The sequence below is a fragment of the Lepidochelys olivacea genome, assembly GCF_965140295.1.
Source record: "Lepidochelys olivacea isolate rLepOli2 genome assembly, chromosome: 1".
In the NCBI taxonomy this organism is placed as follows: domain Eukaryota; kingdom Metazoa; phylum Chordata; order Testudines; family Cheloniidae; genus Lepidochelys; species Lepidochelys olivacea.
Window position 1 is genome coordinate 236,129,702 of NC_140411.1, and position 15,720 is coordinate 236,145,421.

The window sequence follows — 15,720 nt, forward strand, 5'->3', positions numbered from 1 at the left end:
ACCCTTATTAGACTAAAATATTTGTCAGTGAGAAGGGACCATTATGATCATCTAGTCTGAGTTGTATAACATAGGTCATAGAGTTTCACCCAATAGTTCTTGCTTAGAGTGCAGTAAGGGACTATAACCCCTCTAAAGTAACTCCAAAAGTACTGAGTACAATTCTGCTTCACTTACATTAGGACACAACCTCCATTAACCAACTGATTTTTGTTAGCTCCCTGAGTGGTTGTTTAGGACAGGTTTCATTGTTTTCCCCTCACCCAGCTGGGACTATAAAGACATACACATCATGGTTGTCTTTTTAATCTTTTTAATTAAAAAAAACCCTATAGCAATTACATTTCAGTTTATTTTTGTGATTTATTTTCTTTTCACAAAGGAATGTAATGAGCAGATTTCTGAAGCATTTAGTGAATTCAAAACCATACCCTATGCATGTCATCATACATGCATAGTGAAATGAGAACCATGAAAGTCACATACACAGACACACACACAAAGAAAACAAGGCACTGTTAAGAATGTATAGGTAGTAAATGACTAAAAGGTTATTTATACATAAAAATTGGAGAGGAACTCCTAATGAGGAGTGCAGCAGTAATCATTTCAACACGCTAAAGCTGTAGCTAATTTAGGGGTTCTCTGTTTAAAAGCTCAACTCGGTCCCTCTTGCCATATGTATTGGATCCCACATTGGTAGGTGAATAAATTGCTCCGATGTTGTTGCCGGATCGAACTAAAAAGTCAGCCAAACGTTGCGTCACACATGTAGCAGTGTTGCATTTCCGTTTCTCCAAGCGGTGACTGGTAACATAAAACAAACAGAGCCATGGTGAAGTCCTCATGATGAGCAATCAAATATGCCACCTCTAAAAGGCATTTTAACTGATAATGTAGGAGTTCTTTTAATGTGAGCACAAATATGTGAACAGTACAATATTGCTGCCACCTACTTTGTGCCTGAAAAAAAAAATCACATTGTATGCTATTATCTATTTTAATGATAGGTGTAGGTTAAATTCAAAAACCTCAAGATTCATATGTCATTTTTATTGATATTCAGCACAGTAGCTTCTGGCACCTAGAATAACTGTAATAATAGTATAGTTAAGTCAGTAAGTGACAACAATGATTTAGCTCCAAGATTAACTTTTATGGCTATTTAGAGAATTTTCTGATATCATGAGACTGATTAGCATGATAATAATCACTTACATTTATTCAGTTCCCTTAATCTCAGAGGGCCCCATACTGGTCCCATTAAAGTCAATGGCAAACCTTCAGTTAATTTAAAAAGGCAGCAGGATTGAGACTAGGGCTATGGGCCAGATCCTGAGAGGTGCTCAGCATCTGCATCTTCCATTGGCTTCTGTACCACTCAAGCTTTGGCTCTGTACAAACAGTAATTTCTTCACTACTGAAAATCAGCCACTTCTGTTGGAGCACAGCAGCATGGCAATACTGCTGTGGTGGGGGAGAGCCATTTTTGGACAGGACCCTATCTTTCTTACAAAAAGTTTCACTGAAACATCCGTGTGCAAAGAAAACCTCAGTTTTAAGGTTGTATCCAACTGACCCCCACACAGTAAGCTGCTGGGGACTCACTTCAGAAAGAGGAAGAGTTGAGTTCAAATCTTTGGTTCTGGGGAGCTCAGGGATTTCAAAACTTCCTTCTTAGACCATTAAGCCATGCCCTTAAACAGACACTCTCTGGTGTTGACAATAGTTCCTGAAATAAGGACCATCTGTTCCAAAGGATTTCCCTATACTTCTTCAAAGTAATCTCTGTGCTTATGTGACATGAAGTAAATTACATTTTTAGATGAATACATCAAATAATTCATTGCCAAAACTCATTATTTGCAATGTTACTCTGACTAATTCCTGATTAATATATTTTCCCATTAATTGACTAGGTCTAGTATTTAAAATGTCACATTATGTTTCAGCAGTGTGATTTTGAATCTAAGAGCCCAGGTGAAATAGAAACTCTGTGCTAAATGTCTGAGCTGTAACAGCTGTTGGTTAGCAAATGGGTAATAGTTTATAAGTGATTCATGTTTTAAACATGTCATATTTCAGTTAAATGGTAATTTAGGGTCCAGTCCAACTTTCCTTGAAGTCAGTGGGAGTCTTTCTATTGACTCCAAGGGGAGCTTGATCAGGCTCTTAAAGCCTAATAGAAAAGACATAACATACTATCACACAGCCAGCAAACAATATACCATGGATGGGAAATTTGCTAAGTACCTTCACCTGGAAGGACAAATCACTCATTCATTCTCATGAAATTGCTAATCTGTTCATGAAGGCAAAGCTTCCATTCACTTAAATGGTACAGGCCCAGGCCCTAAAACTCTGGGCCACTATTTTTACAATAGTTAACTTTATGAAACTGATGCAGCAAGTTATTATATATTTTATCAATACCTAACATTATTACACAGTTGAACAAAATGACACAAAAACTCATCATGGCTGTTAACTCGCAAGGGACCTTATCCTGCAGCCTTTATTCAAGTGAGAAGTACTATTGGTTTCAGTGGGGGCTGCTTACTGTGAAGAGGACTGTCGGACGGGGCCATTGACGAGCAGGGTATCAGACCCCAGACTTGAAGAAAATATCTTGTAGAGAAATGTTTGATTTTAACTGTTTAAAATAAAGAGGACTAGCTATAAGAATTCTGGGATTGTGTATTCATTACCCATATTATATTAGAGGATAATCATTTTGGTTTGTAATAATCATTCTTTAGGTTGGAAGAGATACTGTAATCAGAGGTAACTATAAAAAGAGGTGTGTTTAATGTCTGGTGAAGGAAAATCACGTAAAGACACAGTAAACAGACAGACCAGATAATGTAGCTAATTTTCCTAGTGTTATTCAATACTGTTTATCACCTAGTATAAACTCCAAATTCTTTTAAAACTGCTATTTGTATACATCAAGAGTCTATTGAAAATTACACTTATGCATCTGTAAATGTACTACAAACTAGTGAAAGTCTAGCATGACAAATTCTTTCTGTTGATTCTTGCTATGCTGAAATTGCTGTTTATGTCAAAAATGAGCATTCACCTACTGAAGACAGTAATATTTTAAAATAATTAAATTTACTCCAAAAGGAATTCTGTTTTACATGGAAAGAAATGTCATATGTCCCCTCCCCTCACTCAGGCATGAAAAATTAACATTTAAATAGCAGATCCCTTTCAGAGTAAACCTCCTTTCACAACATAACCTAAAAATTGTGTGCTGAAAATTCAGAGAACACATTTTGAAAGCTTTTCAGATTTCCATAACAGATCTGGTAAAACCGATTGGCTTTCCAACTATATTTCACTTTTTAACTCGAAATACTTTGCTTTACAGAATGGCTAGATTTCTACCAAAAAGGATATTTTAAGCTCTCTTTGAGAGAATTTGAATAGAATTGAAGGGATCTAGAAGAAAAGAAAATTGTTGGCATAAATTATGCTTCTTAATTTAATTCTGTCTGGTTTGAATAGAAGAACGCAAATGAGATTGGATACCTTTTTGGCTTTGCTGCAGCCAGTTGTGGCAATGCCCGGTTAAGTCCCCAGGGTGTATTCCTTGACAGAACTGGTAATAGCCATCCTTGTCTGTTGGAAGTCCCATCAGATAGATCGTCAGCCACAGAGAATAGTCTTTAAACAATAACAAAATACATAGTGAAATTGAATAGCCCTATTTTGCTCATATTGTTTTATGGCAAAAGTGAATAATGCAACAGTCTGAAACATCTGATTTCTCATTAAAAATAAATATTTTTCATTACTTACCTTTCCATAGGTGTAGCGTCCAAGTAGCTTAAAGTAACAGAGAGCACAATGAAGACAACTGTCAGCTTTAGGTTGCACATCTTTCCTTCCTAAGTTTCTGAAAAGAATAACAATTCAAAACTAAAAGAGAACCTAAGTACTATTCAACATACAATAGATCTGACCCTAGTGCTGTTCTAAACAGGCAATAGTTAATCTCTGCCATTAAATTAGAGCAAAAGCACAATCAAACTTTAGTGACACAACAAAGATAAATTCAGGTGGCTCTCTAGTAAATTTTGGCATCTAGTGGATTAAATCCTGTTCCCATCTTCCTTGCTTTTCCCCCCCAACATTTTCTAAATTTCAGATTGTGGTTTCAGCTACAGATTGTATCGAGATCTTTCTTTTAGTCTTTCTCTGAATAATTCTGTTCCTTAATAATGAGGCAGATTGTGCCCCCTTTAAAGTGTGTGTAGCTTTATATCTTAAATTACAGAAAGGACAAATCATTTACCTTGTAGTGGTCAAGGAACTAACTGAAGAAGTTCAACACACGTCTGTATTAGCAGGAAGGGTACATGCAACAATTCCACGCTTGCATCTGACTCTGCAGTATCCCTTTTTTCTCCCCTCCTTGCTGGCAAGTAATACAGCTCTTATATACCCTTCACACCTTTCTCAGCTCTGACATCAGGCAGCACAGAGAGACTCTGTCATTCATTTCCATCCCTATAGATAGAAAGTGCCCCAGAGATGAGAAGAGGTAGATGGGTCATTATTATATTAACACATCAGTAAATATTAACCTAGCCTATGCAGGATGCCCTCATGAAGCTACTGTGATATTATATTGCACAGAGAACTGAAGCCACAATTTTACAGTTCTAATAAGATGCTGAGGTCATATTTCCTGGGGGCGTTTTCAAGGGCTAAATAAGGTAAGAAAAAATTATACAGGAAGCAAAATGAAACACCAGATCAAAAGTAACTGAAACACAAAATAGACAAAAGTACTGGAAATCATGGAAAGGAGAAAAAATGATAGAGATTTGTAATAGATACACAAATATAGAAACCAAAAACAGAGCAAATGACAGGAAAGGGTGAAACCTAGATGAGGAATGAGAAGCAAGAGAATGCGATTAAAACTGACCAATAGGAATAGCTTGAACATCCACAGAGAATAAGTTGGATAACACTTTCAGTTGAGTATAAGTTTTCCTGTTGCTAGTACATTCTCTCTCTAGATATAGAATATTTCATTAATTTATTTTAGTTTTCATGTATGTTGTTAAGGATGTAAAGTCAGGCATATAAAAGTTAAGAAATTACAGAATAGAGGTTGCCCGCGCAATCTTCTTTCTGCCTCCTTGTGAGTATGCATTATGCTACAGAGTAAAATTTTCAGAAGCACCTAAGTGGGTGGGAGACAAAGTCCTGTTTTCAAAAGTAACACGTGACCAGATTTACAACGGTATTTAGGTGTAAAAAATGCACATAGGCACCTACGGGATTTTCAAAAGTGGCTAAACAGGTAAAGCACCTAACTCCCAATTTAAATCAATGGGATTTAGTAGCCTAATCTGTTTACTTAAAAAAATCCTTCTAAGTGCCTATGTGCATCTTTAGGCACCCCCTCCCCCAAAGAAGACCCTGTAAATCTGCATCCTTAAGCTTATGAACTTCTGTTTTGAAAGGGGAACTTAAGCTCCTAAATCACTGTGGAAAGAAAAGGAGTACTAGTGGCACCTTAGAGACTAACCAATTTCAAATAAATTGGTTAGTCTTTAAGGTGCCACTAGTACTCCTTTTCTTTTTGCGAATACAGACTAACACGGCTGCTACTCTGAAATAAATCACTGTGGATACATCTATACTGCAATTAAAAATGCACAGCTGGCCCATGCTAGCTGACTAGGGCTTGTGGGGTGTGGGCTAGGGGACTTTTAACTGTGGTGTAGATATTTGGGCTCAGGCTGCAGCCCGGGCTCTGGGACCCTGCAAGGAGGGAGGGTCTAACTGCAGTGTAGACATACCCTTAAACACTTGTGAAAACTTTACCCACAGCCTTTAATCACATTTTTCCTACAGGTTCTCTGCCCATTCAGGGTACTGGGTAGTTTTCAGTGAATGAAGCAACAATTTAATATTTCTTTTTATCCTTATCATTCATTATGCGGCTATGTACCTGATGTAATGCAAGTGTTCCAAATTATTTTATTTCCTCTTGGAATTTTCTATTGTGATCATCACTCTTGCATGTAAATGCCTTACAAATGTTAATGGATTATTAGCCCCACTTTACAGATGGGGAACTGTAGCACAGAGATGTTAAGGCCAAAATTTATGTAAGTGTCCAAACTGAAGTGCCTCAATAATTGGCATCCAACTTGAGATGCCTAGGGGCTGATCCTTCAGAGGTGGCAGGTACCTACAACTCCCACTGTCATTCAATAGACTTGTGAGTGCTCAGCAGTTGTGAAAAATCAGGTAGCTCAAGTTTTACACACAGAAAATGAGAATCACACTGTTATTGGCCACATCTGAAAATTCTGGGTTAAGTGTTTTGTCTAACATTACACAGGAAGTCTGTGGTGGAATCAAAGATATTGCCCATTTCCCTCTGTATCCAAGCCCAGTGCCTTACTCACAAGTCAATGCTCTCTTGTTACAGCCCCCTGCCTCATTATTACACGCTTTCCAGTTTCTCTAGTGGATAAGGCAAGGTAGCTAGAGGCAACAGCAGCATCAGTTATATAACCTTGGCTTATATTCCATCTATGGTGAGCACTGAGCCAGATATCCTGTGGAAAAAGTAGCATGTGATCGTGTGATTGAAGACTATCATAATGCATATGAACAAGGGGCAGAGTTAAGGTTGCCTAGGCACACTTATTTCTAATTGGCAGCCTTTCCTAACTTCTGAGTGCTTGACTTTGCAACCATAACATTCTTTTCATGTAGTAAATTTTATACAAAGACAAAAAACTAAGTTTTTAAAAACGAAAACTGGAAACCTAGAAATGTATAACCAAAAAGCCCTTTCACATCAGTTGTCAGCATAGGTTTGAACTGATATTGTCAGATCTATAGCACAGAGCACCACTACATGAGCTAAAGGAGTAACAATTAGCATCAGTAGACTGTTATCCTGTACGAAGAATAGTCATTAGAGTGGGGCACACACTTTGCCAGTGGGTTACACAACTACATTATTTGCGAGACAGCAGTAGAATATTGGGAATTAGTGGTCCTGGGTTCTATTTCTGGCTTTGAGGCAGGAGGATTGTGGTCTAGTGCTTAGAATGGTGATAACAGTTGGCATTGATAGATTTGGTATCCTGAAAAAGCAGCAGGTGAAGTGGATGCAGATGGGTCTTCCGTACTTCAAGAACTGGACCAAAATTCAAAAATGTGTGCTTTAAGTTAGGCATCTAAATCCTGAAATAAATAGTAGCTGCTGGGTTCTCAGCACTTTTGAAAAATCAGAACACTTATTTAGGGCCCAAAATGTGGAGTTAGCACAATAGTTTTCAAAAATGTTTGCCCTATGTTCTATTCCCAGCCCTTTTGGGAATGACCTTGTGCAATTTCTATTACCTTGCAGGGACAGAGGAAAGAATGATACTTGCCTGCCTGTAGCACAGGAATATGAAGTTTTGGACAATGTTAAGGATTGTGAAATAAAACAAAAATATAAAAACCAGTGAGTGAAAGAGGTGAAACTGGATCTCATGGTGTCCCAAGCCCAGAGTATATTCTTTTAGGCCAACAAGTATTTTGGCGAGGCAGGCCAGGGCTGCTCAATGAGATTTACAGAGCATTTGCAGTACAGACACAATGTTCAGAAAATTAAGGAATGGGTGCTTACAGAAATTCTTCTGAGCATGTATGTGCCAATTTTCACATCTTATAACTTGACCAAACCAAGATAGATTTTCACAGTGACAGCAAAAGGCACCTCTCTGAATCCAGGACTAATCTTGAACCAAGTTTCAAGAATCTACCACAAACCAGAGTGGTGCTAGCAAAGAACAGTTGGAAAATATTGTTATCATTGACAACACTGCCATTTTCCTCAGCTTTGGTCCCAGAAATAATTGCACTGTTCATACTGAAATTCCTTCCTCCCTCCAACTTCCCCCTAAATTAGCCTAAAGCAGAGATCAAGCATGGAAAATTTCATACTGAATAGTAAATATTATTGGGGTTCCTCTGAGACCTCTTCCTCTTGGATTCCCAGGAACTCAGTTTGACCTTAGTCTTGTTTCTCGGGTTTCTTTGGTTGGCGTATAGCAAATCTAGGCTCAGTTGATTAGATCCAAGTTTAGGGGGAGGGCACAGGGGCATACCTCATGTCCAAAGTTACACAGCAAACCTTTTCCTTTATGTACAATGTAGAGAGATTAGCTGGGACTTGGCTCTCTCCAGGGCAGCAGGGACGCCACCCCACTGCATCACTGAGTTTGGGAATAGGTCTAACAGTGTATTAGTCCGGCCACAGGAGTCTTCCTCCGCGCCCTTTGTGAGGGCAGAAACAACACAGTTAGTCATCAGCCTAGGCCCTAGGTCAGGGTGGGGCAATGGTGAGTCAGGTGCTCAGGCCCTCAGGCAGGGGCTGAGCAGTAACAGTATATAATAGTAAGCCCAGGCCCTTGGCTCCAAAGGGCCTGGGAGAGGGAGGAGACTGCCACCCACACATTGGGTGGCAAGGGGGACTCAGGCCCTCCCACTCCGCTGCGTCCCAGCCCGGGGTCCTAGCAGCAGCAGAGGACCCACTGCTGCTATGTCTGGGGGGATCCTGGCCGCAACACACTGACATGGGCTCTGGCAGTGCTGCAGCCAGACTAGGGTCGGCTGCCCCCGGGCTACTTCCATACTCCCCCTCTTGAGGTACTTGGGTCTAGGTGGTGTCCTCAGGGGGGGTCCAGCACCATGGACTCCTCAGGATAGCTGGCGCAGGGCAGGCTTGCCAACTCCTCTGGGTAGCGGGCGCGGGGCAGATCGGGCCAGTCCTTTGGTGTACCGCTGGCTGCTGGGGTTTCCCAATCGCGAGCTAGGCCAGAGGCGTCTGGCCTCCATGGCGGCTGCTCTTCCAGTGAGCTCTGGGGTCGGGCCTTTATACTTCCTGTGTCATGCCTGATGTTCTGGGGGGGTGGGCTCAGAGCTCCCTGGCTCCGCCCACTCTGGTGTCCTGAGGGACTCGTCTCTCTCTGGCTCAGCGGGGAACCACACCGCCTCACTACATACATTTACACATTATATAGCATTTACTATACATTGCATCACATGTTTTGGAATAGGCTTAGTTACTTTGTAGGAACCAGTCCCTATTCAGCATGCACTGTCCATGTATGGTCTACTTTTCACCTCATCTTACTTTCCAGGCTTTTGTCCATTAGTATCTTGTCCATTGTCAATGGTTTGCTGGGTGTTCCCCTTTATCTTAGCTGGTATAGACATTCTGTTTCCAGCCTGCAGCTTCATTTACCTCCCTATTCCTGTCTCCCAAGAAATGAGGCCTCACCTATGTCAAATTACTTATGTGAAGCCAGGCTTACAAATATATGGCAAATTCACAAGCAGCTGAATACATTATAAGAGGATCTTATATTAGCACTTAAGCCAATATTTTCAAACTTGTGAGCTTATAATTGTGCACCTAAATTCAAATCTAGACACCTTGGCTGAGGTTTTGAAAGAATCCTAAAAGTATTAGGTGCCAATCCCAGTGTTAAGTAAGTGTCATGAGTTGCAGAGATGCTGAGCAAGCATCATACCCAAGTTTGTTGGCAACAGGATTAAAGGTGTTCAGTCCTTTCTCAAACATGCTGTTGTCCTTAGACTGTGGCTGCCTCCATCTCTCCATCCCTGTCACCTAGTTCTATAGCCTCAGTTTCTCTCCAGTTTGAGATTGGTTCCCTACTTTTGTCCAACCAGAGCTTTCCTTATGCCAGTCTCAGCATGTGACTGGTGGTAGTTTCCCACTCTCCTGACTGTATTTTAACAGCTGCTAAGTGACACATTTGCCTAAACAATGCTAATGGCTCCCACAGATGTCTGTGATTCTGCTAGCCTTTGGAAATTGACATCTGTGTCCAATTGTGGGGGAAATCATAACTTAGATGTACCACCTGTTGCACATACCCTGCCAGGTACTGTTATGATTCATAATCTCGCTCCTTCCAGCAAATTACACTTTTGCTCAGTTACTCGTGGACCATCACTGCCTTGGGGAAAGTTCCTCTGTGTTCCTAAGACCAACTGGTTCCTAAGACCAACTGCAGTTGCACCTACCGAACATTCTGTACTACACACTGATGCTCTCATCTTATGCATTTGCTCTATTAAAAGGGCACCAAAATTTGTGCCCCCATTATTTGTGGGGGTGTATGTATGTCTGAATGTTTTTTTTTCTGTGCCTCTAACACAAACAATGTATGTGCTGGGCCACCTGTTATGTTCTGTTAATAGTAACTGTGGTGGGTTACACAGCTAAGGTCAAGTTATAGAGGTGCTAATTTGCAAAGGCCACCAACTGCATTCGCATCATAAATGATTTTATGGGTATCTTCTCTCAAACATGCTTTTGCTATCAGCACTTTGGTATGTTGTCCTCACTTCGCATGGATCACTTCAGTGGTAATACAAATTGAGCAGCACCTCCTGTTGACCCCTCAATGAGGCCAAATCAGTTTAAAAAGTGGCGGTTGGTGATAGTAGCAGCAGGAGCGATACCGGGATTGGGAGAAAAGACAATCATTTTTCCCCTGTGAAAAAGCCTGTAACTTGATTGAAGAGGGGGAAAGAAAAAACTCCAAGGAACCCACTGGCAAATGAAAAGAAAAAGGTAGTTTGAATAGTTAGGAAAACTGGGTACAAGATGGTATGATACACTAAGCTTCTTCACTCATGTTATAGAAGGAAGAATGGTTGTTGCTGCCACAGAAGGAAATTCTAGAAATGAGAAACATAATAATGTTCAAGAAGGTACTCATGCTGATTATTCTTATGAGGATGAGATCAGCAGCATTGGTGCTGTATCGGTTTCTTAATCTGGAAAAGCCCAAACAAGGGAAATCAAATCTGCAGTTGCACCTGTTAAAGTCAAAATTAACAGTACAATGACTGATAAATGCTAGGTCTGAATGCCACTGCTACCTGTAGTTCATAAAATAATGATTCCTTGGCTTATTCTCCAAAAGGCTAGCATCCAGTGTGGTATTTGGGAATGGCTGCTTAGAGGCATGGCTCCTTTAAGAAACCAGGAAGTGGGGCTAGGAGGAGGAAGAGGAGGGGCCCCAGTGGGGGTCAAGAGGAAGAGAAACCTAGAGGGGGTGCCAATAAGACCCCTGGAATAAAGTTTGTTCTTGTTTGCATTTAAACCTGAGTGGTCTTCAAGTTTATTGGGATACCAAATTCAACACTACTCTCTTTTGGATCTGGATTTTTTTGTAATAGTTAAGTGTAGGAACTGACATAAGTCCTGCCCACATCATTATACTGCCAATGATACTTGTTACAGTATGTGCCTACTCATTATGAATACATACCAGAAGGAAAAACACATCTAGGTGTTGCATTTTCTTGATCAGGAAAAAATGATCTTTCCAGTCTCTTTTGTAACCAATCTCACAAGAGTGTCTGTGTCTAAGACTGTTATCCCTTCAATGTCACTTAGAAGTGTTCATTAACGATAAACCTCTGGCAGTGAGAAAAGTTCTAGTGAAGATGGGGACAATAATACTGACATACAATAAATCAGCAATACCATGCTAATTACCACCTTTGCTACCACACATTACCCTATTGCTTTCTACTATGTTTGCTACCTATAACATTGCCTATAAGAATTAATCAATAACAAGATATTCAGCTTTCAACAATGTTGCCATAAGTGTCTCTATGCAAGCAGTTTAAAACTTTGCCAATCATTTAAGAGAAAAAAAACTTAGAACTCAGGGACAGAACTATTGCTTTTACTCAAAAAATATCTGATGCAAGTTATAGGCTTCAGGTAAAATTTCCAAAAGCGCCTAAATGCTTAGCAACCTATGACCCATTTTCAAAAATGATTTAGGCACTTAGGGCCAGATTTTTAAAGGTATTTAGGTGGCTAAAGATGCAGATAGGTACTACGTGGAATTTACAAAAGTACCTATGCAAATTAGGTGTCTAACCTGGTTGTGTGCTTTTGAAAATCCCACTAGAAGTCTACTTGCATCTTTCAGCACGTAAATACCTTTGAAAATCTGACCCTTAGTAGCCCAAGTCCCATTTTCTTTCGATGAGATTTAAGTTCCTAAGTCACTTTTGAAAACAGGATCCTAAATCACTTAGAAACTTTTCAAAATTTTAGCCCAAACTGTGAGTCTAGCATCCAGCCAGAATAACTGGTCAGGCACTAGGGCAGATGTGCAGGATAGCAGAGAGAAGGCTCTGGAATAGGCACTTCTTACCCCAAACTAGATCCTCACTTGCCCACAACATGCTGGTGTGCAGTGAGCTGTTGTAGGGCTGAGCTCCATGCACAATTGAGCTGTTCAGATACATTGTGACAAAACGCTTTCTCGTAAAAATTTGCTGATTTGTCAAAATCAAACGTTTCTCTGAGATGGTTCGTGTGACAGGTTTCAGTCAGTCCTCTGTGCCCCTAGGGGGCGATGGAGAGCTATGGTCCCACTGGCAGGCCTCAGTCACACCTTTCGGGCACTGGGGAATTAGCGGGGAAGGTGTGCCGGCCAGAGTCTGCAGCGCGCCCCTCAGGCAGGGGGGCGCCGGCCCGAGTCTCTAGCACACAGTTCTGCTACCCGAGACGGGCTGGCCGGGGTAGAGGAACTCAGGCCCACCCAACTCCACTGCGTTCCCGCCCAGGGCCCTGACAGTGGTGGGAGGCGAAGGTCCTGCCGCTCGGTCAGCGGGGGCCATCCGCACCCACTGACCAAACACACCCACCCCATGGTGCAGTTCTGCCCCGGGCTACTTCCTACCCGGTCTCTCAAGCGGGCCTCTCCGGTCCCTCCAGCTCGTCCGGGTATGCCGCTGCTGGCAGCTCCAGCTCCCCCTCTGTGTCGGACTCACGCTGGCCCGGGCTACAGCCGGGCCCCTCCAGGCCCTCTGGGTACTCGGCGGTCGGCAGTCCTGGTCGCCTCAGTCCTTCCTCCCGGTCAGGTTCCTCCTGGCTCAGGGCCTCCCCTGGGTCGGCAGCAGGGTCTGGAGGGAGCAGCCTGTGTCTGTCTCCCTCTCTGGTGCTGCCCTCACTGGGCAAAGGGCCCTTTGTACTTCCTGTCCCACCCCCCCTTCCGGGGATTGGCGTAAGCTTGGTCTGGCCCCGCCCACTCAGGCCGAGAGGGTGGCTCTTTACCCTCTGATTCGGAGGGGAGCCACCATGGCTCCCTACAGTTCAATTTAGACAGACGTTTCTGTCGGAAACCTACGTGGTTCCTGCCAGGTTGGCAACCTGGGTCCTCAGCAGCGCAACTGGCAGGCTGGTAGGGAGTTAGGAGCCTAGAAGACCTGGCTCCCAGGTCCTTAGCAGTCTGGGTCTCCCAGGCTGTGGGGTAGTCTACCCTGCAGACTGCCCTGGTGCTGGAGCTTCAGTGGAGCTGGGCAGAGAACTGTAATTCTGTTATATGGAACATTTTGAAATGTTTGGGGTTTGTTCTAAATTGTAATGGACCAAATTTTGAAATCCTCTGTGAAATGAGCTTAGTGTTCCCTGCCCAGCTTGAGTGCACCCCTTCTACATCCCTCCAAATCCTGCTCAGCCTTGGGCAGTGGAATCATATCAGTTCCACTACCAGCAGCCCTCAGTATCCACTCAGGAGGTGACAGGATGGGCTTCTAAGTGTGCTATATATGTAACCCTTCTGCCCGTCAGAGTTGGCAGCAACAAGGGCCGGGTTCAATATCTAGGGGTTCCATTCCAATAACACAATGCAAACCGGCTCGAGCCCCCACCCAGTGACCTGGGACAAATATATACCACCCCCGCTGGGCGCCTCCAAGAGGCAATACTTCCCCTCTCGCAAGCACATAGTCTGAGTGTTGCAAAAGTCTTTTAATAACAGAGAGAAACAATGTGGCATTATGTTGGGGAAACACCACCAACAGGATTCATAACACAACCCATGAGCAAAAAAAAAAAAACCCACCCCAGACAAATTGGGGCATGCCCTTTTCCCTTTGGTTCTTGAGTCCAGCAACCCCAAATCACCCAAAGTCCCAAAAGTCCAATGCCTCAAAAGTCTCTGTCCCTGGTCAGGGCAGCCCCAGAGTTCGAAAGCTTATCTGCGGAGCTTTACCTCCCAACCTGGGTGGAAATGGGACGGGGGTAAGAGGCACCTTACGTGATCTGAAGCTGACCGCCCCATAGCTCCATAGCGGCGCTCCACTCCGCCAGCTGCCCCACAAACTCCTTCGCTCAGCTGCGCTCCGCTCCGCTCCGCCAGCCGCCCCACAAACTCCTTCGCTCAGCTGCGCTCCGCTCCGCCAGCCGCCCCACAAACTCCTTCGCTCAGCTGCGCTCCGCTCCGCTCCGCCAGCCGCCCCACGAACTCCTTCGCTCAGCTGCGCTCCGCTCCGCTCCGCCAGCCGCCCCACGAACTCCTTCGCTCAGCTCCACGGCCCACAAGCAGCTCCTGCCATCCACACACTGCTCCGCGTCGAACTGCTTCACCAGCCGTCCCGCAAACTGCTCCACAATATATCTTCAGGCTCCCCCACTACTTAACACAACACTCAGTGATTTCAGCTCTTAGGTGAATTCAGCTTATAGTAGGGGAGCCCCAGTGCTGGTGCACTGTCAGCCCAAAGTGAGCTCAGCAGCCTATAACTAGACTTCTAATGAAATAAAAATTAGCTCTGATATTCCACAGTGGAGAGAGGAGGAAGTGCAATCAGCATGTAAGGCCCTCACCAAGGGGCCCATGCCACCAAGTATTAATACTTGTCCCCAGCCTCTCTCCATTCACACAGTTTTGGAACCCATGACCCTTGCCTAGCGAGTGCTACTTAGTTGATGGTGAATCCCTCCATCATAACAAAAGGCCACATACAGTTCCAAGCACAGTTCCCATAATCAGGGTAATAACAATTTATTCTTCCTGCCCCAATAACAGAGACACTGGGGATCCCACAGCAGCCAAAGTGACCATTTGGGCAGCTATGGTCTCATTCTAGGCGGGGTGGGTGTGCCTATGCAAATGAGATCGGCCCCTGAAGTTCTTTTCCACAACTTGCCACACCTCACCACCAGATGTCAGGGTGGAACTCATCCTGACACTGCTTACATCTGTTAGTATCAAGAGGCTTAGAGTCTTGTTGTAGCTTTTTGTGATGCGCGTGTAGGGGGAGGAAAGGTAGTAAGAGAGGAGTGACTACTGCTGTGACAGGTGTAGCAATATCATTGAAACTGGAGGAAAAATATCAGTTTGGGTGAAACCAATTATTTAGTTTGACCTGAAACAAAATATTTCATTTTTGAGTGTTTAACCTTTTAAAAAATAAAATTGAAGAAAATTTTGAAACAAAAAATCGTTTTGAATTGAAAAAACTCAAAACATTTGTAATTTTAAAAAATGTCAAAACAAAATGTTAAAATTCTGAAAGAATTGTTAGTTTTTTGTTTTTTTATTCCTACCAAAACGATTTGGCAAGTTTGACCTGAATTCATGAAATATTTCAGTTAACCCAAATGTGCATTTTTCAGCAAGAAAAATTTTTTTGTCTAAAAAATTTCACCCAGCTTTATGCAGAGATACCTCTGTTTTGAGGATACTACAGTGAAACCAGAAAACCTCCCAATTTTTATCTATGTCTATTTCAAGGCAGGTGAAACACAAATAAAAAGGGAGCAAACAGGGAGCACTCCAACATTCAGAACATAACAGAACAGGCTTGGTTTTTTAAAATAAGTCTCCACTGACCCAT

At 42.8% G+C, this 15,720-nt stretch overlaps 1 protein-coding gene across 2 annotated transcripts; it reads right to left on the reverse strand.

Moving 5' to 3' along the window:
- Positions 1 to 491: 491 nt before the first annotated feature.
- On the reverse strand, positions 492 to 4,547 carry IAPP (islet amyloid polypeptide). Of its 2 annotated transcripts, none has more exons than XM_084616976.1 (4): positions 4,304 to 4,547; positions 3,808 to 3,834; positions 3,538 to 3,672; positions 492 to 807 (listed from the first exon to the last, which is right to left on the reverse strand). In XM_084616976.1, the coding sequence occupies exons 2-4, from the start codon at positions 3,813 to 3,815 to the stop codon at positions 630 to 632; spliced, it is 321 nt and encodes a 106-aa protein (XP_084473102.1). In that variant the 5' UTR covers positions 3,816 to 3,834; positions 4,304 to 4,547; the 3' UTR covers positions 492 to 629. The 2 variants fall into 2 exon arrangements, with proteins under 2 accessions (XP_084473102.1, XP_084473101.1); XM_084616975.1 differs by having other exon boundaries at positions 3,808 to 3,904.
- Between the last annotated feature and the right edge of the window lie 11,173 nt (positions 4,548 to 15,720).